The 27,257-nt window shown below is 39.0% G+C and overlaps 2 protein-coding genes across 5 annotated transcripts in view; one reads left to right on the top strand and one right to left on the bottom strand.

Moving 5' to 3' along the window:
- CTNNAL1 (catenin alpha like 1) overlaps window positions 1-20,025 on the top strand; it is a 63,213-nt gene extending 43,188 nt beyond the window's left edge. Inside the window, exons 10-19 of one of the 2 annotated variants that reach the window (XM_032635602.1) lie at window positions 206-298; window positions 4,915-5,065; window positions 8,449-8,486; window positions 10,843-10,893; window positions 10,987-11,141; window positions 14,846-14,894; window positions 17,851-17,907; window positions 18,051-18,164; window positions 18,846-18,929; window positions 19,070-20,025. In XM_032635602.1, the coding sequence (XP_032491493.1) occupies window positions 206-298; window positions 4,915-5,065; window positions 8,449-8,486; window positions 10,843-10,893; window positions 10,987-11,141; window positions 14,846-14,894; window positions 17,851-17,907; window positions 18,051-18,164; window positions 18,846-18,929; window positions 19,070-19,135 (858 nt within the window). In that variant the 3' untranslated portion in view covers window positions 19,136-20,025. The remainder of the gene's footprint in view (window positions 1-205; window positions 299-4,914; window positions 5,066-8,448; window positions 8,487-10,842; window positions 10,894-10,986; window positions 11,142-14,845; window positions 14,895-17,850; window positions 17,908-18,050; window positions 18,165-18,845; window positions 18,930-19,069) is intronic. The other variant, XM_032635603.1, reaches the window with a different exon arrangement.
- Window positions 20,026-20,686: 661 nt separating this feature from the next.
- Window positions 20,687-26,981, bottom strand: LOC116755739 (protein Abitram-like). 3 transcript variants are annotated; one of them, XR_004350443.1, is made up of 8 exons: window positions 26,761-26,981; window positions 25,397-25,448; window positions 24,662-24,791; window positions 22,736-22,819; window positions 22,230-22,306; window positions 22,081-22,150; window positions 21,842-21,987; window positions 20,687-21,077 (listed from the first exon to the last, which is right to left on the bottom strand). XR_004350443.1 is itself a non-coding variant. In XM_032635604.1 (5 exons), the coding sequence occupies exons 2-5, from the start codon at window positions 24,917-24,919 to the stop codon at window positions 21,850-21,852; spliced, it is 543 nt and encodes a 180-aa protein (XP_032491495.1). In that variant the 5' UTR covers window positions 24,920-25,448; window positions 26,761-26,952; the 3' UTR covers window positions 20,687-21,849. The 3 variants fall into 3 exon arrangements, 1 of the variants encoding a protein (XP_032491495.1); XR_004350442.1 differs by having other exon boundaries at window positions 20,687-21,987; window positions 26,761-26,979; XM_032635604.1 differs by lacking the exon at window positions 22,736-22,819 and having other exon boundaries at window positions 20,687-21,987; window positions 24,662-25,448; window positions 26,761-26,952.
- Between the last annotated feature and the right edge of the window lie 276 nt (window positions 26,982-27,257).

A 27,257-nucleotide genomic window follows, 5' to 3' on the forward strand; every position in this document is an offset into this window, starting at 1 on the left:
GTAGGGTATATGCTAATAAACCCGTGTTTGTTCCTGCTTTGCTCCTAGAGAATCCGTTGGTAACCAGTGCAATATTATAATAATCTTATTAATGTACAAATTTATTTTTATAGGTTTTAATGTTTTATTTTCTTTGTTAATTATAAAATGATGCTATGTATTGTGAAGAATGAGAAAGTTGAACTGTAGAAATGGTTTTTTGTAGACCTGTCGATTGTTGAGACATGTGTCTGGGACAGAACCTCTTGAAATAACCTGTATACATGCAGAGGAGACATTTCAGGTGACTGGCCAGCAGGTATGATCAACAGCAGATCGTTCCTTCCATGTTATGTTTTATCTGAGTGTCGTAACAAATTGTGCACAAGGAAGACACAAATGGTTTTGCATAACTACGGGCCAAATCTACTGAGCGAAATGAAGGTAATGGAATTTTGTTGGTAGTGTGCCAGAACATTCCATTGGATTATCTGGTCATCTGACAAATTAGAGATTGGCCCATTTAATTGATGCCCTAGTTTATATCTATTTAATTGAAGCCGTTTACAATACAGGTCGTTATAACATGTTTGAAAACTAAGTTATCATTATGTGATAAGCCATAAAAATACTCACATGTTTTGACCCAATAATTCCTAAGGACATAAGGAGATTAAAAGAAAAATAAAAACAATACTTGTTACATTACTTATAATAAGATTCAGTTGGAAGCAAAGTAACAATCTTAAGTTAGGCAAATAATATATTATGATGTTATAGTAATAATTTTGATAACTAGAATTAGCAACATCAAAAAATGTTTCATTAAAATGTTAGGTGACAAAAGCAGGATACAGATTTGTTTATATGCTATAATTGCTACTATATAAAATGTACATATATAAGAAAAATGACTAAGAATGTGCAGAAATGAAAGTTCTGCTTGTTAGGGAGAATTGTGAGTTATTTTTTCTGAATTCTCTGTAATATTACTTCGTTTTTATAATTTTCAAAAGCATTTTAACAATTGATACCGTATTTAATACTGTCTGTCAAATTAAGGGAAAAAGGGAGGGACAGAAGTTCCTTTCCCTTTTAGGTCTAAGCTCTGAAATACAATTTACCAGGTGTATTTGTTTCATTCATCATGGCAGCCAAAAGGACTTACTCCTTATTGCATTATTGGATGGTAGATGTCGAGTTCCTGGATTTATAGTTGAGAACAGCAAAAGCAACTTAGAGACAAAGGTGGTGTGTGCCCTCTAGCAGACCCAAGTTGGATGCTGGAGGATGTTTATACTCCCCGTGGAGAACAGTATCAAAAGCTTCTCACGGAAGCAGGAACTATCTGAGTGACCCTCAGCAGTGACCATCGGCTGAGCATTTTATTATAACCAGAGGATCTCTGTTTATTGGGAGAAACCAAGGCTTCAGTATTTACTTGTCCATTTGGGAGTCATGCTACTTGCCTTGGCCATAAATGTATTTCAGTAGAGCTAAAGTTTGACTTTCCTGCCATATACAATCAGCTCTTGTTATCCTCAGGCCCTGCTTGCTATTTGGTTGTAATTCTCTGCTTACTGTTTTCATTGCAGCAGGGATATTAGGAAAAGTATATTTTCTTTTCCAGGATGGTGATAGATAGAGCCTGCTGTCAATTTCTGTAACTTGAGAAGCTTTTTCTATTCCCATAGCTTCAGCTTTTATTCCTAGTCTTGACTATCTGTCTCACAAAGGGATAATTTAAGAAAACAGAGCATGCCTCTAGGAGAATTTATATTACTTCTGGATACCTCTGCTTTAGCAATGTCATTTTTATATTGCCTTTACAATGTTACAGCATATCCAGGGCACAGTGGAACAGTTTCCACACTCTCCAGTGGCTTCTGGTTGAGAAGGCGGCACTGCTGCATCTAGCTTGTAGTCCATGGCGAGCCATTGCCCACCTTCCCTGAAGATGGGGAACCTTGTTCTACTCTGAAAGCTGCCACCTGCTTGTCAGGCCTGTGCCTGTGGGACTGTGCTCACCCAGGAGGAGCGCCTAGGTCTAATTCTCTCGAAGGCAGCCTGACTCTGACCATAGCACTTTCTTTTCTTTATTTTTAACTTGAAGTATAGTTGATTTACAATGTGTTAGTCTTCTAGTGTGCAGCAAAGTGATTCCATTTATATATATATATTTATTTATTTATTTTTCTTTCTCATATTCTTTTCCATTACATATCAGTTTCTGAAACCTCTTCAGTGACTTCCTATCTCACTCAGAGTAAAGTCCATCTTTACTGTGCGTGTTTCTCCATCACGTGGCCATTGGTGACCTTCCTTTTTTTTTGATGTCAGTCCAGTCACACTGACCTACTGGCTGTTGTTAAAATGTATCAGAAATGTTCCCACCTTATTCCCAAACGACTTTCCCTAGGTTTCCCTGTGACTCCCTCACCTTCTTCAGTTCTTTGCTCACATGCCACCTTTGCAAGTGACCACCTAACTTAAAATACTGTGACTGCCTAACACCCTCCATCCTCCTTACCCTTTGTTTTTGTACATATCGTTCATCATCTAAGATATTTCATAATTTACTTACATGTTTTTAATTACCTGTCTCCCCACATTATAATATGAGCCCCATGAAGAGAGGAACATTTATTTGTTTCGAATGAAACAACTGTTTCCCCAGCACCTGGAACATGGGTACAGTGCTGGGCATACAGCAGGTGAATGAAGAGTCATATATTAGTTACTTGGTACCTTTGAGTCTCAGCTGTAAAATGGGAACACTGCTTATTGAGAAGGATAGTATCTTGTTTGTGTTTTTGAGGATTAATACTAATGTACATCAAGCACCTATCACAGTACCGCAAGGATATATCTACCATGTCCTCATAGGTGTATGTGTATGTTACTACTACTACCACTACTACCACCACCACCACCACCACTACCAGTACCAGTACCAGTACTAATACCTATTCTGCTACCTCTACAACCACCACCACCACTACCAATACCAGTACTAATACCGATTCTGCTTCCTCTACAACCACCACCACCACTACTACCAGTACCAGTACTAGTACTGATTCTGCTACCTCTACAACTACTACCACTACTACTACCACTACCAGTACTAATACCGATTCTGCTACCTCTACAACCACCACCACCACTACTACCAATACCAGTACTAATACTGATTCTGCTACCTCTACCACCACCACCACTACTACCAGTACCAGTACTAATACCGATTCTGCTACCTCTACAACCACCACCACCACTACTACCAGTACCAGTACTAATACCGATTCTGCTACCTCTACAACCACCACCACCACTACTACCACCACCAGTACTAATACCGATTCTGCTACCTCTACCACCACCACCAGCACTACTACCAGTACCAGTACTAATACCGATTCTGCTACCTCTACAACCACCACCACCACTACTACCACCACCAGTACTAATACCGATTCTGCTACCTCTACCACCACCACCACCACTACCAGTACCAGTACTAATACCGATTCTGCTACCTCTACAACCACCACCACCACTATTACCAATACCAGTACTAATACTGATTCTGCTACCTCTACAACCACCACCACCACTACTACCACCACCAGTACTAATACCGATTCTGCTACCTCTACAACCACCACCACCACTACTACCAGTACCAGTACTAATACCGATTCTGCTACCTCTACCACCATCACCACTACTACCAGTACCAGTACTAATACCGATTCTGCTACCTCTACAACCACCACCACCACTACTACCAGTACCAGTACTAATACCGATTCTGCTACCTCTACAACCACCACCACCACTACTACCACCACCAGTACTAATACCGATTCTGCTACCTCTACCACCACCACCACTACTACCAGTACCAGTACTAATACCGATTCTGCTACCTCTACAACCACCACCACCACTACTACCACCACCAGTACTAATACCGATTCTGCTACCTCTACCACCACCACCACCACTACCAGTACCAGTACTAATACCGATTCTGCTACCTCTACAACCACCACCACCACTACTACCAATACCAGTACTAATACTGATTCTGCTACCTCTACAACCACCACCACCACTACTACCACCACCAGTACTAATACCGATTCTGCCACCTCTACAACCACCACCACCACTACTACCAGTACCAGTACTAATACCGATTCTGCTACCTCTACAACCACCACCACCACTACTACCAGTGCCAGTACTAATACCGATTCTGCTACCTCTACAACCACCACCACCACTACTACCAGTACCAGTACTAATACCGATTCTGCTACCTCTACAACCACCACCACCACTACTACCAGTACCAGTACTAATACCGATTCTGCTACCTCTACAACCATCACCACCACTACTACCACCATCAGTACTAATACCGATTCTGCTACCTCTACAACCACCACCACCACTACTACCACCACCAGTACTAATACCAATACTGCTACTACCATCACTACTACTATCATCACTATGACTACTGCTACCACCACTACTGCCACCATTACTACCACTGTTACTAATACTGCCACTACTACACCATCTCTTCTTCTGCAGTGTACAGTACACTCTTTGTAGTCGGAGTATAACTCTGAATTATGCTATGGAAGTAAGTTTGTTGAAACAGAACTTTCCTTGAATAAAGATAATTGCTCCCTGAATAAAGGCTTATATATAATAATGCCTACTATTTATCTATAGATAAGATTATAAGAAACAGTAAGTTTTGTATGTCCATACTGCCCAACATGGGGCTTATGTGTGGAAATTGCTTTGTAGTTGTGTCATTGAGTGATATGAACAGTACAGGCTTAAGTTTGATTTCCAGTATGATTCTGAGAGGTAAGATTTTGAAACTCACACCTGTGTATATTGTTTCTTTAGATAATTTCTGCTGCTGAAACTTTGACATTGCATCCATCTAGTAAAATTGCTAAAGAAAATCTAGATGTATTCTGTGAAGCCTGGGAATCCCAAATTAGTGACATGCTAACACTGCTGAGAGAAATCAATGATGTGTTTGAAGGAAGACGAGGTGAGAAACTGTCTATATATTGAAATATGTTAGTATTTTAATGTAACTTAGTTTTTTAATGTCAAACCTCAGATGCAAAATGAACAACTTGTTATAACCCAACTGGGTTATTTTTATAGTAAAGTGTCTTCCACAAAAAATTATAAAAATATTATTTGTCCTTCATTTTAGTATCAAAGCAATAAAATTTGTTGTACAACAGTATAGTAGATTCCTTTGAATTAATATTAACAATCTAATTTTCTTATTGAAATTGTCATTTTTATATTTCTTATAAATTGTTTTTTAGTTTTAGTACAAATGCTCTTCTGTAATACAATAATTCTCTGATGTAATTCTACTAACTTCATAATGAAATGAATGTAGTTATTTGATTTTCGAATTGCTTTCCTTCCACTTGGATGGAATCTCTTTCCTTGATGACTACGTAATCTTGGAATATTTCCTTTGGTGGGTAAGTTCATTGGTATTTCTGCAACATGTAGAATAGTACCATACAATGTACAGAAGGCATAATTTTTACTCTTTATTTTAACATCAACTTGGAGTTTTGTTTATTTCCCATTGTACTGTGTATCTAGTTATCTATGTTTATGTGTTTTTATGTATTTCCTTTCTAATGGCTTCTGTTAGTGTCAAGCATGTATGTTTTTTAAATTAAGATGTCATTTAAAGTCATAATAACATCAAATTACATATTTATTTTTACTGATTATGAACATCTAAACATTTCATTTTTTAAAAAACACCCATTTAGGGTAATTGCTGATTTGCTTAAAAATCAGGGAATGGTAGACTTTGTAGATACTACATAATTTGTAATGTGTAATAAATGCTTACCATGCTTCTGCATTTAAAGATTTCTGTGATAGCTAGTCTGAATGGCATATCATTTTGATGCTTTGATAAAGTACTTACAGCTGCATGTTTTTTTTTTTATAAATTTATTTATTTACTTTTGGCTGTGTTGGGTCTTCGTTGCTGTGCGCGGGTTTTCTCTAGTTGCGGCGAGCAGGGACCACTCTTCATTGCGGTGCGCGGGCTTCTCATTGCCGTGGCTTCTCTTGTTGTGGAGCACGGGCTCTAGGTGTGCACGCTTCGGTAGTTGTGGCACAGGCTCAGTGGTTGTGGCTCGTGGGCTTTAGAGTGCCGGCTCAGTAGTTCTGGCGCACAGGCTTAGTTGCTCCGCGGCATGTGGGATCTTCCTGGACCAGGGATCAAACCCATCTCGCCTGCATTGGCAGGCGGATTCTTAACCACTGCACCACCAGGGAAGCCCCGCTGCATGGGTTTTTATGTGAGGCAAGTTTTATATATTAAAAGGTAAATTGATATAATTGATCCATATTTAAAGAAGAATGATCACTTTGCCATAAGACTTGTTTAAGAAATGAAGAGAAGAAGATTCCTGGTCTTTCTGAGCGCTAGACTAGCATCCCCTACAGATAGACCAGAATTGAAACAGGAAAATCCTATACTTATTTTTGGCCTGTGTGGTCACTGTGGTTTCTTTTACTTTCAAACTGGATATTATGTAAATGATCTCTTCTTTAGGTTTGAGTAACCTGTCCCCCACAAATCAGGGTTATCTTAACTTCCTAAGTGCTGAACAGAAGTTCCTCTTTAGGTGGGACACTGCTGCCTTTGATCAGTGGGACACCTATTGTTTAACTGGTAGTATCTTGCTGTTCAGAGGCATCCTTACTTATGTGGGGTTAATTGAGATAGAGTTGCTTAATTTCTTTTATTGCTTTTTTTTTTTTTTCCTGACTGTTATCATGAAGCTCATAAGAATAGCTTTTCCGCCAAGAAGCCCAACTCTGAGTCAGCCACCGTTGATAACTATTACTGGAAAACCTTTGCTCTATTTTAGCCACTTTATTTCTGCTCTGCATATCTTGACTCTCCTGACTAGGAAACTTAGATACGTTTGCAAGTATCAGTTGGCCAAACAATTAAGTAGCAAACAACATGCTAAGCAATGAAAAAGAGCCTTTAGTGTTCGCATATTTGAAGTCTGTCTGAAAGCTAGGTTATTGTCCCCTTACCCGGAGACCCTTAGATTTCATAATAGGGCCTCCTGGGATTGTTTAAAGAACTCAAAAATCAATATTTGTCTTCCTCCCTTTCTGCCTTCATCCAGTTCTGCCTTCAGGGAGGCCATGGCCTTTGTATTAGAAGGGACCTAGATCAAAAAGACTCCACTTTTCCTTAGTGACAAGTATGTATCAACATTTAGAATTTGAGATTATCTTAGACAAATAAACATCAAAAAGAAGCTTTCTCTCATAGCCTGCAGATTCTATCCCTTATTTAAGGAAGCTGAATTTCCTTTGTTGTATTTGAACCATCTTGAAGTTAATCTGACTAAGCTTCAGTTTATAGGGATGTACCAGGTTCCATAGCTCTGCGCCTACTTTGTTGCTTGGCAGACTGGACGCGTGAGGTGCTGTTCCCTGAAATGGGGCGAACAGGAAGAGGAACATGCTTGTGGATCAACATGAGCTTACTTGGGGGATGTATGAGTCGGGAACAAGGGAGTGATCCATCCAGACAAGAGATGATGGGGCCGTGATAGTGGAAATGAAGATAAGAGGACTGATTTAAGAATTTTATAATTAATATTAGTATGATTTGATGATTAATTGAATGTAGAGGTAAGGGAGAGTTTGAGGATAACAACTGGGTTTGGTCTAATCCAAATTCTAAAATACCCCAGTCCTACTCCTGAGGTTAGTTAATAATCTGCCTAGCCTTTAGTGGTTAGGGATTCATTTTAAGTGGGTCTGGGGACATGAATTTTTTTCTGATGGATCATGCCATATAAAGCCCCTTTCAGAACCAAAAAAGCTAATTATAAGAACTTCTACTAAGGTGTAATATTGCACACCTTCAGTGAAATAATGAGGCTTTCCTGTCCTTGGGGGATTAGCTTTATTTTGTAGAGATGCAGAAAAGCTCTGGATATTGAAAATGGACAGCAGTTAGGTTGTCATGAGATTATTTTGCTATCCTCATAGGCTGAGAGGGCCTTTGAACTTAATTCTGGACTTAATTTATCTGGAGGTGTAAACTCAGAAGTAAAGATGGGGCAAGTGCATGTTGATTTAGGGAGTATTAAACAAAGGGTTTAGGGAGTATCAAACTTATAATACCCCTGTGAAGACAGTGCTTCGAAAACAATTCTGTACATCACAGTCTGTACCAAATATTTTTTTTTTCATGTTCACCAACCAAATTACAATTTTATTTCTCAGTCACATGTAATTAATAGACTAAATTATCAAAACTAATGTGCTAACATTTCTGTTTATTTAATAATATTTTAAAAATTAAATGTGAATAGTAGAAAATTTGTTTTAAGTTATATATGTTATTTGTAGGAGAGAAGTATGGCTACCTTTCACTTCCAAAGCCAATGGTAAGTAGAAAACCTTTGTATTTGTACACTTGAGAATGTTTTTATTCAGAATTCAAATTATGCTCTTGTTGCCTGTTGCTCCCCCCACAACTTCCAATGATTGACATGACAAAAAAAAAGGCTATTAAATGTTGACTGTTCAGAATTGTTATTCTGAGTAGTGGTCTAGACGTAGCCCATAGTTTGGTTATTTGTGTTAGATTTGAGGGATTGAGGGAATACGTAACAGATCTTATGATTAATAAGAAGCTATAATCTGAAGTCAGAGGTCTTTTTGTTCTTCATATCTTGGGTCTGATTCACAAGGTCATGTTGGAATAATTTTGTGCAAACTACTAACTTTCTTAATTTTCTTGATGAAAATAAACCATTCTGTTTATATTTAGAGGCTTGAAATGCTTTATTTATTAGCTTTACACAGTTGAAGCTGATGCATCTTGGCTGCATTGCAAAATAGTGCCCACTAGATGGCAGGCTTGGTTACATTATTAAGATGGTTTCTGTACCTTTTCAGGCAATTCCCTTTTGGTCTTCATTAAACACTTCGATAATAATAATTTGTAAAAATAAAAATAACGAAAACACAACTAAATTTAAAAGAGTAAGATGGGGTTGTAAGATTCTAAATAAAATAAAACCTAAAAACCTCTAGGGTATTCTTAACTTTCTTAAATGCTTTATAAGTTGCTTTATGCTAGACCAAGGATGAAGATGCAGATGATGTGACTATACAAGGAGGAGCCGAAGAGATCATCGGTCATCTCTGTTTATTTTCTAATGAACATAAGAGGCAGCCTGTGTGTGTGTGTGTGTGTGTGTGTGTGTCCATGCCTCTTTATAGATTCCCTATATTTATTTTCTGTCCTTTACCTTCTCCTATTTCTTCTATAGTAAACAGGATTAGAAAATTTCAAAAGGGCAATGTTAAATGAACAAATATAAACGATGGGATAGAAAAACGAGAAAAAGTTGCGGCTCTTCTATTCTGCAGTTAAACTGGTGACAGAATAGCTGGTCAGAAGCAATAAGTCATGGTAATAATAAGGGAAACAAAAAACGGAGAAGTACACATATACCTCAAAGCTATTATCTTCTTAAGCTAAGTGGGCACATGCGTGTTTTGTTTTATCATAATCTGTATTTTGTGTACATGTGTGTGACTATATACTCTGTGGGGTGTGTGTATGTGTGTGTGTGTGCATGTGTGTGTATGGATGGTTTAAATAAATGTTTCCTTTAAAAAAACAAATGGTTCCCCGCATCTCCTGGCCCTACTAGCCCAGCTGTTCTGGAACTCCTGCCCCAGCTAGGGGAGTTCCCACCAGATCTCAGAATGAGAGGAATACTGCCCAACTTGGGCTGCCATCTCCAGAGAACTTCTGGATATATTTTTCAAAGAAACATTGCTATTGGTAGTGGTTTCTGCAAGTAAGTAAGCATCTGTGGGCCAGTCTGGTAACCTAACCAGTGTACAAAGTTTTCTTCTCCCCTAGGGGAAGTATATTCTGAGTTCTAAATAGCCTACGTAGAAAGAAACTTGCTGTTTCATATATAGGGGCCATCAAACATGCTGGTTCAAATATTAAATCCTAAATTCTAAGTATAATCTCCTATATAAGCTGGCATATAGGATTAGGAATCTGGATGTCAGTGAAACTAGGGTGCTGAAATTTAGCCCTCAAAAAGGCAAACCTGTTAAAGGAATTGAATTCCAGAGTCATAACATTAGGAATATATTGAAAGCTACATATAGTGATGAATTTTATGACATCATTTCCTAAGAATAATTTAACAGAGGGGCCAAGGAGGTTTGGGGGTATAATAATTGGACTATGAAAAGACTGCAGAAGTCTTTAAGTGTTTCTGGGATACAGATCTGCTTTCCCTAACTCCAGATTTCTAACTAACTACTTCTTCAAAGCTGAACGCACATATTAGTAGAGTATTTGCAATTACAGTTGACCCTTGAACAGCATGGGTTTGAACTTTGGGGTCCACTCTTGTGCATTTTTTTCAGTAGTACATACTACAGTGCTACACCATCTGGGGTTGGTTGAATCCGCAGATGCAGAACCACAGACACAGGGAAACTGCGGATATGGAGGGCTGACTGTAAGTTATACTTAGATTTTCGGCTGCGAGCGGAGAGTCAATGCCCTTAAGCCCCACGTCGTTCAAGGGTCAACTGTAGTTGTTTGTTTTTACTTAAACAGTTTAATATAGTTTCAGTATGTACTGAAAACTTTCATATTAAAATTTTATTACAGGTACTTTGTTATGCTTTCTATGACTATTGCATTTCTTCACAATTAACTGTACCTATTTTTAAGATGCCCTAATCTTTTTCTTGTCACAGAAGAATAACGCAAACCTGAAATCATTAAAGCCAGACAAGCCTGACTCTGAGGCAAGACCTTTTTCTTTGCAGTAGTCTTACTTTTAATCTTCCTTTTACGTAATTAATGACTACATTGTTGTGATTAAAATGTATGTTTTGTAGGAGCAAGCCAAAATAGCAAAGCTTGGACTCAAGCTGGGTTTGCTCACCTCTGATGCCAACTGTGAGATTGAGAAGTGGGAGGATCAGGAGAACGAGGTTGTTCGATATGGACGGAACATGTCCAGTATGGCCTATTCTCTGTATTTATTTACTAGGTAAGTGTAGTTACATCTTACTCTTTTAAAATGAATTTAATGATATCTGGTGTAAAGAAAAAGTGCCATGTTACATTGATAGGTTAAAGTCGGTTTCAAATATATGATAAAAAGCCTATAAGTAGTTCTTAGGACAATTAAGTGAATGCAACAAGAAGACATTCATTTAACTAGGATTTAGATTTAGAAGAGACCCTTTTCTAGGTTCCTTCCATAATTTTGAAATAATTTTGCTTTCTGCTTTTTGTCATCCCATATATCAGTGTCTCTCCCAGCCAGCATCAGTAAGTTTAGAAAACATGCCTTTTACATATACACTACCAAATGTAAAATGGATGGCTAGTTGGAAGCAGCCTCATAGCACAGGGAGATGAGCTCGGTGCTTTGTGTCCACCTAGAGGGGTGGATAGGGAGGGTGGGAGGGGGAGGTGCAAGAGGGAGGGGATATGGGGATATATGTGTGCATATAGCTGATTCACTTTGTTATACAGCAGAAACTAACACATTGTAAAGCAATTATACTCCAATAAAGACATAAAAAAGAAAAGAAAACATGCCTTTTAAATCTTTACACAGTGACGGATTATATACAGATCAAAGAATAGAGCCATGAGGTCTACCACCTCAATAGGGTGCCAAACCTCCATGGATCAGTATTCATTATATAGCAGAGAATTTCCCTAACTTTACATTTACCTGACCTACATTCTCTGTCTTGTTCACCTTACAAGACTGTTGGTCAAACGCCTCAATGAAGTCCATGTCACTCACATTTGTCTTCCATTATAATAATGGAAGACTATACATATGGTACAGTATTTCCATGTTGCTAAAAATTTTATCTGTTTTCTGCTCAATGACCTGTTCTAGAATTTTCTCAAGGAATAACTTGGAGCTTTTGGTTTTCTGATATCTATCTTTTTCATCTTTAGAAACTAGAAGATACTTGATATCTTCAGTGTTATGGCTTCTCTCCTACTCATTTTGATTTTGAAATTATAACCAGCAGTCGTTCACATCTGCATATTATTTCAGTAATCTGGAATGTAATCCATTTGGACTGGAGTCTTAAGCTCAGTTAAAGTAATTGGGATCTCTACAACTGTGTGGGCTTTTGGGCTCAATAAATAGCCCCTTTTCCCCACCAAAGTTCTGAACAAAATGAAAAAATAAGCAAAAGAATAGGCAGATGGGACCAGTAACATTTATACTGATAAAGCTGATACTCAATAATGAGGTTTATAGCCATAGGCAAATAGGCTTTTAAAAATAATCCCTAGAATTAAGAAATCTTACCCTGTAGGGGAAGAATGTATCTCTTAAAATACTTGGAAGACTAGGTATATCCCAAAGGCACCCTTACTACGAAGAGAAAAAGGAGAAAAGAAAGGGCTACCATGTCTAATTTATTTTCATTTTCACAAAGTCACCAAAAAGACTGAAAAGATCAATAAATGTCCACCCTCTTCTATGGGGTGAAATAAGTGAGAGAGCAGAGTGAAGTGAGGGATGCTGTGCTAGTGAAGATTCCTTCATATGGAAGGAAGATTAGGAGTGAGGAAGAAGCATTCATTCTTGTCTTGATGATGTCTTCTACCTTTTCAAGGGAAATGATTCCTCTGGAGGGTGAAAGAGAAATGATAGTTGAATAATTTTGCCTCTGGTTAGCAGTCATCTGTTAATATCTTTCCATATTTTCCATCATTGGAGACCTTCCCCCCACCTCTTTGGTGGTTTCCTTCCTTTGTTCTTAATTCTTTTTTTGTACGCGGGCCTCTCACTGTTGTGGCCTCTCCCGTTGCGGAGCACAGGCTCCGGACGCGCAGGCTCAGTGGCAATGGCTCACGCGCCCAGCCGCTCCGCGGCATGTAGGATCTTCCGGGACTGGGGCACGAACCGGCGTCCCCTTTATCGGCAGGCGGACTCTCAACCACTGCACCACCAGGGAAGCCCTGTTCTTAATTCTTAGCAAGCTTCTCTGGGGATTGAGTTTTCCCAAAACTAATTTTGACCTCCTTTCATGGTTCATATCATCTAAAAATCGGATGAGTCAAGTCTGCAAAAGGAAGTAAAATGGAATTCCTTTGTTTACCCACACTCAGTGTGTGGGTAACTGAAATGTGAAGATTAACTGTAGAAACAAAGATCTTTCCTTTGAGATGGAATCATGCTAATTATCTCATGGTGATAAAAATCAGATTAAAAATTTTTTTTTGACCAACAGAAACTCGAGAAATAAATTCTTACTAAATGTAGTTTGGTATATAAAATCTTCCCACATAAAGGATTCATCAATAGAAAATTTTTTAAGTTTGTGATTGCCCCTTTTGTTTCTTGTTTCTTATTTCAGAATATTTCAGGATTATATATGGTCAGCAATTTTTATTTCTGAGTCAGAAGAGTGGATTTTGGTAAGGGGTGACATGCATCCCACAGAGACTAGGAAGCGTGAGGAATAGGGGTAACTAAAGCTCTATGGAATGGGACTTGTTACTGGAATATGGTTATTGGACAGGAGCCACTGAAGTTCAGGAAAAGAAAATGGATTTTCTGTAATGGATAACACCTTGTGCCAGTTTGGCAATTCCTGGTAATATGATTGTGGTAAAATCTTAAGCTGGCTTTGTTTTCTACCCACCCTGTCGGTATACCTGTTTTTCCCCAATTTTTCTGTTTTCCCTTAAGATGATGGTTTACCAGCCTCATCTAATTGCTTCTTTCTGAGACTCATTTGTTAGTCTTCACAGTATCCAATTTTGTAGTTTTCTTGGGCAATTTTATAGCTTTTCTTCAGGCTGTCATGTAAGGTTGTCTTAACAATTTATATAATTTCTTTATCATTTATATACAGTTACTCATATTTCTTTAAAATTTATATACTTTAGCTTTTCTAGTACATTATGGTTTTTAAAAATTTCACACTTACCAGTGCCTTATGGTTTTTAAAGTAGTTTCTGCGTCATAATTTCATTTGATCCTTAAAACAGTTTATCAGAGAATAAGAATGTTTCGTTCATATCTCATAGCTATTAAAAGGCAGAACTGGTAAACCAGATTTCAGATCTTCTGATTCATGCCTGGGCTGTTGCTCATCTTAATGCATTCTGTTGCTCTTCGTTATAATTTACTTTTCACTTGTAAAGGTCTGAATTCTTCTTGATAGTTTTCAATATGATACTCTATAATCTTCTGATGAGAGCGGTAGCACAAATATTGCTATGACGATTTTATAGACTCAGAATTGAAACTTAACTGACAGCCTCATCAGAAACAACTGAATTCCTGCCAGAGTTGAAATTAGAATCAAAAATGAGAATGTCCTGATTTTGGTCTGACCTTTTCTCCATTATGGAACAAAGGCCTTTTAGTTAAGGCATATTATCAGCTCTCATATCTTTAACTTATGAAGCAAAATGAAGAAGGTTAAAAAAGAAAAATAAAACTTAAATATAACTTGTCAGTTTTAAGTTTCTTTACATTATAAAATTAACATATATAATGTTTACCAATTTTTTTAAAAGTGTCTTAAGAGGTAATAGTTAAATGTTAAAGCTGCTTTAATAGTTACAATATTATTAGTCTATTCAATATTATTCTTCAAAATTTGGGATCTGTTAATACACAAATGCTCTATAACTTTAATATAAAATCAATTTCCAGGCAATAACTTTTTCTTACCTCCTTAATAATTCACTTTATTTCAGGGGAGAGGGGCCAATAAAAACTTCCCAGGATTTAATTCATCAACTAGAGGTATGTTTTATTTCCATTTTATGCTAATACTTTATTTTTATTACTATTATTATTATTTTGGCTGTGCCATGCAGCTCGAGGGATCTTAGTAGTTCCCTGACCAGGAATCAAACCCAGGGCCCTGGCAGTGAGAGTGCCGAGTGCTAACCACTGGACCGCCAGGGAGTTCCCCTATGCTGACACTTTAATTCTGGGCTAAAAGTTTGTGATAGCTAGTTTTCTTAATGATTTACTGCGTCATGTTTTTATGTTTACCTACGTACACAGCACGTGTGTACTGTAGAGAGTGGTAGAAAAGTAGAGGACTGCAGTAGCATTTTGTGGAGCTGTTTTGGTTATCTTAGTGGAAAAAATCTTAAATATTATAGGGATAAAGTAGAATGGGCTTTGATAGTCACTAGATGCAATATTAAGTTTTAGGTTTTCCCAAGTAGGTGAAAATATCCTGTCAGCAGATGCATATCTTATACTGTCCTAAATGTGAGGAAAGCATTTTGGCTTCTTCATTATTGAATTGGATGAATGATATTGATTAAATGAGATAACACATAAGAAAGCATCTGTCATGGGGCTTAGACCATTATAGCTTCTCAGTACATGTTAGTTTCCTTTTCTTCTTCCATATTCCTGATGATTTAGGGCATTCAGGGAGAGACACATATACTGACACTCACCCTTCTGCCCTGTGTGTCTCATGAAACTCCACATAGGCCTAGCTCTAATTCTCCTCGCTTACCTGGAGGCTTAGCTTGATAAGTGGATTACAGAGTCCTTTCTTAATTCCCTGACTCTCATGGTAGTCTGTTTGCCTCTCTAGAACCCAGGGCATTCTTGCATTTGAAATCTGAAATTTCTGTCACTTTATCAACCTTACGTGCTTTCCTGTGGCCTTCCCATGTGCTTTCACCTGAGCCTCTTCAGGGAAGGGGTTTCAGCTTGAGAGGATGATTGTCAACAGAGTCAGCAGAATTATAGAAAATACTTCATTCGGAATTTTCTGTAAAGTTGACTATAAGTGAGCTATTTCCCTGTTTAAAAATTTGGGAGAAATTCTGGATTCATTTTGTTCATTTTGACCCATATCCATTCCAAGTCACACCACACCATAGCGAGTATTTCACTGTAAAAGATCCACTACTCACTTTCTTCCTGTGTTAGCTTATTCATTAAACCAACATCTGCTGAGTGTCTACATAAAATGCTCATCACATATTCATTGAGTTTGTACTGTGTGTCAAACCCTGGGGATAAGAGCTTTGGAGAAGAGTGAACAAAAGAAAGTCCCTACCCCATGGAGCTTACATTCAAGTGGGAGCAGATAGACAATGAAAAGTTAAATATATAATGCCCATATATAAGTACTGAGAGATAAAATCCTGTAGGATAAGAACAGAGGTGATAGAAGCGGGGTGGTCAGGAAAGACCTCTTTAAGGAGGTAGCATCTGAGTAGAATGTTGAGAGAGTGAGCTAGATGGATATCTTGGGGTCGAATATTTCAGGCAGACAGAACAAGTGCAAAGGCCCTGAGGTGTAGGGGTAGGCTGGAGGTGTCTGAAGAACAACAGGGAGACAAGCGTGAGTGGAATGTAGTGAGTCAGAAGGAAGGTGGTAACAAATGACATCTCTGAGCCATGGGAAGAACCTTGATTTTTTTTTTTTCCCAAGAATTATGGAAAGCCCATTGAGGGTTTTGAGGAGCAATGGCATGACCTGGCTTCTGTTTTGAAAGGTTTTTGGCTTGACCAACAGGGTAAATGGTAACACCATTTACTGAGCGAGAGAACAGAGGGACACCACCGAATTTAGAGGGAGAAAATCAAGCATTTTATTTACTGAAGTAGGATGAACAGGAGTGGGGTCAGGTTAGGTCAAGAATGGACAGAGAGATTTGGGAGTCATCAGCTTTAAGGTGGTTTTAAAACCATGGTACTCTGTGAGACAGGGATCTTGCCCCCAAGGGATTTGTAGGCTAGAAGGGAAGAGAAGATGTGTACAGAGAAAGTGGGAATGTGGAATGATGAGGAACATGTGGGTAAGTGAGTCATTCCGTTTGGTTAGAAGGTATGTTTAAAACGCACTGGTTTCCCTTTTAAAGGATAGGGAAGGATGTGAAGGACAATTTGACCTTGAGATCAGGTTATCCAGTGATAGCAAGGCTGTTGGAAAGAGAATTAAAGTTAACCCTGAAATTATTGCCTCCTTCCTCTTCATATGCTTTATCTAATTTATTACCAAGATCTATTATTCTTCTTCACAAATCACTCTCAAATTTGCCCTGTTCTTTTCATTCTTCCTGCTGCCACCTGAAGCTCAGTCTTCACTTCCCTGGTATCTCTCACTCTAAAAGATTCTGTGTACCATTTAAAAATAATCATCCCAAATATTCTAAAGTATTTTTCAGTATTCTTTCCCATCATCCTCTTCTCCTCACTAAATTGTACAATGTATGGTCACTAGGGAAAAAACAATCCCCTCAAATGGCTAGTTGAAGAATGTGTATAGGTGACAAATTCTATCTTGCTGAGCTGGAAGCAGGAATGTTCTAACGCTTTTGACCTCATCTAACCCTTTTGACCCCATGTTCCAAGATTCAACACCCTCTTATAATTGGGGATATTATGAGATGAGCTTCGGATCCATCTAAAAGCCCAGGTATAATTTTTATGGCTAAGTATCAAATGTCTGTGTGATCCTGCACAGTAATTGGAGGTGTCCCGGTGTAGGGGAGCCACTGCAGGGACTGATTCTGCATCAGGTCTGGGAAATCTGCTTCTGAATACTGTTAAACTCTTGTGTTTTCCTGGATACAACAAAAAACATAGAAGTCCCATGACAGACCTTTTATGTTTAGGTTTTATTTTTTAAATTCTGTATGAAAATTATCCATGAGTGTATTTCTTACCAACTATCTAGATGACATACGCCTAATGTAGTGATGTTTTTCCTTTCTACCAGGTTTTTGCTGAAGAGGGTTTGAAGCTTGCTTCAAGTGTGCAAGCTTTCTCAAAACAGGTAATGCACGTATCCTTGCCTGGTGCTGGTGGTGATGTCATAAATACCCACTTTGAGGGTATATTATTAAGCTATAAAGGTATTTAAGGTTTAAAAGATGGAATTTCATTGGAGTTGTTATAACTTCCTTATTTACATTTCAGCTGAAAGATGATGATAAGCTTATGCTTCTCCTGGAAATAAACAAGCTTGTTCCTCTGTGCCACCAGCTCAAGGCAGTAACTAAGACACCTTCGCAGAATCAAGTGTTTCTAAAGGTAAAAGGGAGGGTGGGACATTCAGGAAAGCGCTTGAGAAACTTTCACACTTCTTTTTTTATTAGGTTAGCTTCCAGCCCCTTTTTCTTCAAATAAAGTGTTAATACCCACAGAAGAACAATTTATTTCCATTTTTCCTGCCTTGACTGCAAGAAACATTTATCATCTGCAGTTATAACTGACCCCAGGAAGTAGTAGGTTCACCAAGTAAATTAGCTTTTTGGACATGATTAATACCATAGCACGGAGCAGCTACCCTTAAATCCCAACATCATCACCTGACTAACTAGGGCACAGACCCCTCAGAGTGAAGGGCTTCTGTTGTTTGTTTTAGGGAGTTTGAGTGCAAAAACGAGTGCAAAGAATTGCAAAGAATGGGGTTCGCTGCCACTATTTGGTGCCCTTTGAGAAGCCCCTAAACTGTCTGAAATAGAACAGGTTGATTTTCCATCCATTCTTCCAGGGGTCCATGAAATTGGCATGAGACTTGGACAATAGTCCCTGCTTCTGTGTTCTGGGACCTCAGGTCATCAAGTCAGCTCAGATGCCTTAATCTGTATACCCTTTGAGATCCCTTAGGTTTCTATAATGAAGAAATTTTTACCATTTTCAAACTAAATGACAAAGTCTTTTAAAGGCCTCCTTATAAGAATTTGATTCGCTTGCTTTCTGTCACTATAGGTTGATAAGAGTATTACAAAGACAAGATGCATAATGGCTACTTTGGTCCAACTTCTCTCACTTTGCTATAAACTACTGAAGAAGGTAAGATAATTTGTGTATCTTAAATTCACATTTAAAAAATTAGTCTAAAGGAAAGTGCAAAAGAAAATAGATACTGTTTAATTTTGCAATTATTTTAAGAGTAAAGTAAAGCAGAAACTAATTTTCTTAATTCTTTCCAGACTCAAATGGAAAACAACAGATGGGTCTCAGTTACAAATAAAGATTCTGTGGATGGTAAAACTTGAGAAGCTTTTGAGGTCAGATCTCTGGAACACCATGTGGCAAAGCTAACATTTTTAGAAAGTAAATGATCCTTTATATTTCAGAAACTGAACAATTTTGTAAAGAAAACAAACTGAAATCTCGCTTTATTTTCTGATCATGAAACCAATGGTGAAGCTTTCTGACAACTAATAAATGCCATGGTAGTCGCTATGTTTCTAATTGCAGTGTGATTTTAGAATAGGACGTTGCCATGAATAATGTTTAGGTCAAACCAAATATCCCTACTGTCTTAATGACAGTTTAATCCAAAGAAGCTACTTTGAATATATGCTCACCTTTGGCACATTTTACCCATACTTCCCATTTTTTAAAATTTAAGCTTATCATCTACTATACCAATTTGCAGCAGAAGAGACAAGTAGTCTGGGTGATGCAGGGTTGTCCTTAAACCTGTGGACTCCTCCTCAATCCCTCCGTCCACTGAGTATGACTGGGCCTCTGCTGTCCCCTCTGTCACAGATCATCCATGCCAGGAGCACACGTTTGTTCTCTAGTGAGGGTTTCATGGAGCACAGGAAATCTGTTGTGATGCATGTCCCTCTCCCACCCAAAAGCAGGGTCATGGAGCTTACTCCACGGAATCCTGGAGGAACTCACTAGCAGATGGTTTTAGTTCTCCTTCTAGCATAGCTGGCCTGTCTGCCCTGAATATTAGCTGGAATCCTAAGCCTATCTTACGGGCTTAAAAAGTAGGTTTTGTACTTCTGAGTAGTGACTGATGGAACAGAAGGTAGAAGACAGAGAATAATTGAACTGAGCTGTTTAAAATAAATTCTGAGTAAGCATACATTTTATATATGTGTCTTTGGAATGTTCATTATAAAACAAATAAACAACTTTAGTGTTTTTAGTTTTACGGTTTAAAGCTTTTGTTTTTGTGGGGTGGGTTTTGATAGAAGGATCTGGTTATAAGTTCTGTCCTTATGATGTAGTATAGTTAACTTTGTTTTTTTGTGCTTGTATCCCAGTGCTTTGAAATTTATTTTGAAATCTAACGGATTCGGCAGTAGTTCTGTAGGCTCGTCTGATGATCGGCATCTGGGTCAGCCATCACAGTCAATGTTCACAAGATCCTGAAGAACCACCAGTTAGCTAGTCAATATTTTATTTAGGCAACCTTGAATTTACTGTAGGCCCTGGAGAGAAAATGGGATGCACTCAGCTTGGTTATGACCTTTATAAAATAGTTCTTTATAAAAATCATCAAACATGATTTTTATGCCCTGAAACCAAAATACTCTTTTAAATTACAATGGAAATAATGGGAAAATGATGTGAGGTAATGTTATATGTAAATAGATACATAATTCTTTTACTATCTTTAGTATCTTTGTTTTATGACACCTTTGGGAACCGTTTGTGCTGAAATGGGAATTTGCTGGTTTGTGCTTACACTTTCAGCTCATAGCACTATCAGAGTAGATGTTTCTAGAGTTACTACCTGTATCATGTCCACTGGGTATACTTAGGGGAGAGTTAGGGTTAAAAGAAGTTTCCTTGTGAGTCAAAAATAATTTTAAAATTTTATTTACAAAATATTTTACATAACTCAAATGAGAATATTCTCTTATTTAAATGCAAGTAGGGGTAGGGAAGGGATAACATGACTTGAACAGCAAAAGATGATGGAGAACTAAAAGAATTTACATGTCAATGATAATCGTTTTATTTAAAACCATATAGTTATATGTATGTATGTGTTGCAGCCCTTAAGGAAAAATAACAGTTTTAAAAGTCCTTTTATTTGAAATTCAATGTAAACAAGTATACACTTTTAAACCATGAATTCATAGTTTTTCGCTTACTGTTTAAATGATGTGAAAGCTTTTGTTCTGTTCAAAAGCATCTGTGTCTTCAAATTCCAGGAACCTCTCGGGAACTTCCTCGCAGGTTACTCTGTAACTAGAGTGTGAGACGGAGTGACCACAAATGCACATGTTACTTCGTACAGCATTATAACATTGATATTTCCATGTTAGCAAAGCCCCTTTCAAAGCCTCTTCATGTGTCCCTCATTAAGAAGCCAGCGTTCCAGTGCTACATTTTCAGAGTTAGAGGCCAACCCATAGACATAGAGAAGGTACACTCTACACCCTGCCTCTTCCCAGCAACCTGAGCGGGGGAGTTGGGGCAGAAGGGGTGGGACCAGACGTTTTGGTCGTGTCACACTGAAGCAGATTGGGTAAGAAAGGCCGGTTGTTGTTCAACTTCAAAGTGTGGAAAATTGAGGCAAAAACAATAACCATGACATAATACTCAAACAGAATCACATCAAAACCTAGTATTTACTAATGGGTTACAGGATGATGGGTAAATTTTTTTTTATTTTGCTGTGTTTTCTGTCTTTTTCAAATTTTCTTCAACGTGCTTTGTTTGTTGGCTTTTAATCAGAAAAACAAAACGTCTGTTGCTTGCCAGTTGTTAGAAAGAGAAAAGCAAAAGAACAGAGTGAGTACATGGGCAGGCAGATCTGGGAGGTTGAAGACAAAATGGAATCAAGGCTTGTTATGCAAGACAAAGAAGGAAACCTAGGTCAGGTTTTCAAGCAGGCCTCCCTGCGGATGGCTGGCCGGGTGTGAAGTATGCTTCAGCATCTCTGGTTCTTCCTTAGTGCACTGACTGGTAGGCCAGGTAAGGATAAGAATGCCCTGTTGTTTTCACTCAACCTTAATCCTCATGAGGTCGCTGTTGTGGCATTGATGCGTTTCACCACGACTTCTTCATACTGTTTTTGTGTCAGTAACCCTTCTGTTATGCTTTTACTTTCTTCAAACTTGGGCAACACAACTGCAATGTATCCTTCGGTGGATGGCTAGAAGGGAAATAGAATATATAATACTGTCAAATGGTAAAAAATCAGGTAAAAAGTGTGTGGATGGGATCTTACTTCCCCAGACCCTTTTACCTTCTCTTGAAGAATAGATGGCTTATGGAGAATGTTTTCATTCACTTCCATCAACCGTCCTCTAACACAGCTATTTAAAGAAAATATTGCTTTGAAGAAAAATATTATTTTCTTTGTTTCTCCAAAATTGTGGTTAAAAAGTAACTCACCTAGATATGGTGTATTCTTTTCCATCAGAGCAGTAAATCTTACACAGAGGTGCAAGTTCTGTTAGAAACTGTGCCCCCTGATAATAAAAGGGAAGAAAACATTAATTGATGTACATTTTCACTTCTCTTTGTGAGGCAGCCCTCACAGTTACAATAGGATATATTCCTGGAATTAGTGTTTTAAATAAAAATGACTTAAGTACAGAAAAACCATTCATTTATTCAAATATTTATATATTAAATGCCTCTATGGGCTAGGCACCATCCTAGGTCTAGGGGAAAAGCAGACTAAGACAAATGTGATAATAGGTAGTTTAGTTACATATTAAGAATATATTTTATCTTAACTTATTATACTTTATATTTAACTGTGCATGAGAAAGCTGCACATAGCCAAGTGTAAAGATTTCAAAAGGGTAGGAAAATCTTACCAATAAGCATAATATAAAATTCAACATTATAGAGAATAATCGCAATATTGTATATAGTTTCATTAAGATTCCTACCTTATTTTTATATCAGAACTTAATAGAGAAAGGAACTTCTTTATTAGGTCAATCACTGAGACTTTCTGGAGAAGGGATATTTTTCTAATTAAAAAAAAAATGCAAATTGAGGAAAATCTGGAAAACAGAAAACTTTTAAGTAGCAAATAAGAGTAACTTACCCATTATCTTATAACCCGCTAGCAAATACTACATTTGTCTGTTTGAATGTTGTGGCACGGTTATACTTTCATGTACTCCACTGTAGGGATATATCTGGGGAGGTTCTGACAAATATCTATCAAGTCGGCCACAAAGTTCGTTCAGGATTTTCCCTAATATGAAAAACCGGAGCAAACTTTTTGGCCAACGCAGTACAAGGAGGCTCATGGGAAATGGATGCAAGCATGTCTCATGTGTTGCTCTTTTTTCCCAGGAATTTTTACTGCAGTGAACATCTGAGGTCAAGATGCTGTTCTGTATGGCCTCTTTCCCACTCACAACTTTATTAGACAGCATTCAGGTGTTACTGCACGCGCTTCACTCCTCTGCCTGTGGGTACTTCCTTTCAAAAGACTAGTCAGTGTGACTCCCCACTTTTGGGAGGAGAGGCTGGGGATTTGTCCCAGATGGTTTGTCTATCACTGGCTCTGTGTCAGAAAGAAGTGTTTTAACCCCTTTTAGTCACCTCCCTTGGGAGAATAAATGATGGGCAGTGCTGAGAGGCGATCAAAGCTTATCTACAGTGGGTTCCATGTGCAGGTCCCTCTCCGTTCCTCAGTAGTAACAACAGTGTTACTAGTTTGGACAAAGATTGATCACAGGAACATCACAAGCACTAACTGTTTTACTTGTAATTTGTAGACTTTTAAGAATGGTCCATGCTTTTTAAAGTCCACTTGCTTCCTGAGTGAGGAAAAATCAGTAATTATAAGGCAGGTTATTAGGGGCCTTCAGGCCCACAAAGGGGAGTGTAAACAAGGGTCTTCCAGAACAGTGAGGTAATTAGCAGGAACTCTTAGTATGAACTCAGTAAATGAAGGACCTAAATCATCCACAGAAACTTTCCTTTCCAGGGGGTTTGTCAGGATAGTTTAGTATGGTTTTGAGTTGTCCTTGGTGTGATACCCTCCTTTAACAGTAAAATGTCCGTCTTGCCTAGAATTGTAGAGGGCACAGGTGACGTTTTCTATAACTAGACACTATGTGGAGGTAGAGGGTATAGCTAGATGTGTGTTAAATTGGCAATGAGTTAGGAATGGCAACTGATACGAAGCAAATACTGTATATTTTCCCAGATTGATTTTTTTTCACTACCTCAGGACTTTATTTTACTTTTTTTTTTTTTTTTTTTTTTTGCGATACGCGGGCCTCTCACTGCTGTGGCCTCTCCCGTTGTGGAGCACAGGCTCCGGACGCGCAGGCTCAGCGGCCACGGCTCACGGGCCCAGCCGCTGCCGCGGCATGTGGGATCTTCCCGGACCGGGGCACGAACCCATGTCCCCTGCATCGGCAGGCGGACTCCCAACCACTGCGCCACCAGGGAAGCCCCTATTTTACTTTTAAATTCACATGTGAAAATTTATGATAAAGAAGTATTGATCATCTAACTTTTATAGATTTCGAAATACTGGCTTAACGAAACAGGAAGGGACAAAATATCTTGTTATATTGGTATTAGCGTTGTTCTTTCCAAGGCCCACCTTCTCCATCCTTCATCCTGGGGATGATAGGGATGGTGGCCCAGAAGCTAGTATGACAGATAATATACCTTCTGAAATACCTCATTTTTTTGGCCTGAGGATTTCCTTAGAGCTTAAGTATTCTTAAAATCATCTCTAACTGCCAGGGAAGTACGCTGAGCATACATTACTGGGTTCTAGGACTGGCTGGCTTTACCATTATTATGACAATAGAGGATTTAGGTAGAGAAATACAGGAACATACCCGCTTAAATTTCCCAGAGACTTTGTTCTGAAGTCTGCTACAGTTGGTACTGATTTGATAGGAAATGCTTTTAATTACTTTTCCACTTTGAAGAACTGGATGGGATCCTGCCAGTGTGATGACACATATTCTACAAGGAGCAAAAATTGATCCTGTATTATTGCTTGGTATGATTCTTCCTCCTATAACACAGTATTCCTCCTGGCACAAGAAGAGCTGAGCTGACATTTGTTTAGTCAGCCTATCATTTCCCCCCATTTTCCTCTGGCTACTATTGGAGCTTACCTGAAGAGAAGAATGCAGTAATAAAAATGGGGAAAATGGGACTGAATTTCCTTTCCCAAAAGGGAAGCGTACCACAGGTGTTTAGACAGCACGGAGGAGGAAGACAGAAAAGTAAGGCATGCCGGTATGGACAGGATACCATCTGAGCTTCTACCCTAGCCCTCTCCACGGGCTTGGCCACTTCAGTGGTCAGGCACAGGCTGGTTTCTTGAGGTAGTAGCCGACTCAGGGTGTGGTCCTCCATTTGGATGTTTGGGTAAGCAAGTTTATTTGTTTAGCTTAGGCACTGAAAGACTCATTCTTGTCAACCAAACTCCTACTATAAATAATACCATCTCAATACAGTGGAAGATAATCATTTAATGAATATTTATTCAATACAAGACCATACCAGGCTACAATGGCAGAAAAAATATTTCTTTGATAACTTAAAATTCCCAATTTGCTTACCAGTTACAGTGTTGGAGTATACAGTGGTCCTCACAGGGTTTTCCTTTGACATCTAGAAAAAATGAATGAGTCTGACGGCTGTTGAGTCAATATTTACTACCATTGTGTAGTACTTTCTTTGGTTCATAGACGTAGTTAATTATGAAGGCAGGACACATACATCACTGGTATCCCTTCATTACTCAAAAAGATATACCTAAAGGCTGACCATAAAGTATTTAAAAACATCTGGTCCATATGGAATCATTCATTCAATGTTAAAATGATGATTAACTTTTTTTTTTTTTTTTTTACTAACGACATGTTTTGATTTTTATTTCTTAGAGTTCAAATGTCCACCATTCACCTTGGTCTAAGCTTAACCATTCAAGGGGATACAATGCAGATGGGAGGAGAAAACAGAACCCTAACACAAGCTGTGCACTGTTGCAATCAGGCTTCCATTTGAAAAATAATAATCTCTTTGCTCCACCTTTTTTTATCCTCACTTTAAAATGAGTACAATCATTTCTATTAGGAAAAAGTGATTAGTAATGTATTCTTTATTTAATTTAGTAGCATGCTTTGTCGATCAATTTTAGAAAGACTTAATTCATTCTGGTTCGCTCAGGACTGTCCTGATGTTAGTGCTGAGAGTAATGGATTCCCGAAAACACCTCAATCCAGGGTTAACCGGACAGTTGGTTACACTAAGTCTGGCTAATAAAACGTATGCTATTGTAAAATATTTCAGTGTTGTAAAAGATGAGTACACCTATTATCCCTAAATGAATGGGAGCAAGTTGGGTTAGAGGAGGGTCCCCGACGATGCTCTCATCGCTGATATTTGCTGGGTACACAAAGCTGTACAACAGGATACCTACTTCTAAGTGGCAAATGTGTAATACCAGCGACTTCCTTTAAGTAAAACTGTAGATTCTGCTTTCTAAATGCCTCTATTCTAACCCACCCTCTCCTCTCCATCCCTATGCCTCTACCTTAGTTTAGACCGCTACCATTTAAATCATTTTATGTATCGCCTCTTCTTGGAGGACTGAGCCCCTCAAATCCCTTTAGGCACTCAAGGAGATTGCAATCCAGCTCCTGCCTCCCTCGGGGATCTCACCTTAGTCTACCATCTTCCCGCAAGCGACCCACCCTCGTGAACTCGCACTGCGCTCGCCCTACCCAGGATGCACCCTGCTGTTTTCCACGGCCTTGCAAATGCCATTCCCTTGGCCTACAGAGGAACAAAGAGATCCAGTTCCTTCTGACGTGGGGAGGAAGCGCTGGGGAAGGTGCGTGTGGCTTATGATCTCTCATCATAGTCCCTATACTGTCGGACAAATTGGGCCCAGAAGAGACTGACGTCATTCTCCACTTACCCGCTTTGTACCAGCGAGTGAAGTAACGATCCATAAGCGACGGCACCACGGGCTCCGCAGCTGAGGCGGCCACAGGGGTCTCGGGCTCGGTAGCCATGGCGACCTCGGGTGCTGCAAACCGCGCCCTCTGGGGCCTGGACGCTTCCTCCTGCTCCCCTGGGAGGAAGGTGGCTTTCCAGCGGTGGCCCGGGGTACGTGTCACGTGAACGCCCGAGTCTCCCCAGGCTCCGCCCACCGGCTCCTATTACCGAGCTCTAGCGTCTGACGTCAAAGCGGGGCTCAGATACAATAGGCTGCGCAGTAGGACGTATAGCTAGAGGGCGGTCGCGAGCGGAGCTCCTCACTGTACTTTGCTGGGCACAGAAGGCACGCCACGCCCCGTCCGGCTCGTGACGTCACTCCGGCGCCTCGGAGCGTTTCCAACTTACCTCGCTCCCGGATCGTTGTCGGGCTGGTCGCCGGTCCGCCCGTCTTCAGCCACTACCCAAAGGGCTCGA

The sequence above is a fragment of the Phocoena sinus genome, chromosome 6 (assembly GCF_008692025.1).
Source record: "Phocoena sinus isolate mPhoSin1 chromosome 6, mPhoSin1.pri, whole genome shotgun sequence".
Lineage (NCBI taxonomy): Eukaryota > Metazoa > Chordata > Mammalia > Artiodactyla > Phocoenidae > Phocoena > Phocoena sinus.

What these genes read in the sequence shown, in the direction of transcription:
- LOC116755739 (XM_032635604.1), bottom strand. Translation starts at nt 24,919, where the DNA reads ATGGGGGGAAATGATAGGCTGACTAAACAAATGTCAGCTCAGCTCTTC. An exon ending in AAAGAATACACCATATCTAG is followed by an intron (nt 22,151 to 22,229) that starts GTGAGTTACTTT and finishes TTCTTTAAATAG; the next exon opens with CTGTGTTAGAGGACGGTTGA. An exon ending in CATCTATTCTTCAAGAGAAG is followed by an intron (nt 21,988 to 22,080) that starts GTAAAAGGGTCT and finishes TTTCCCTTCTAG; the next exon opens with CCATCCACCGAAGGATACAT.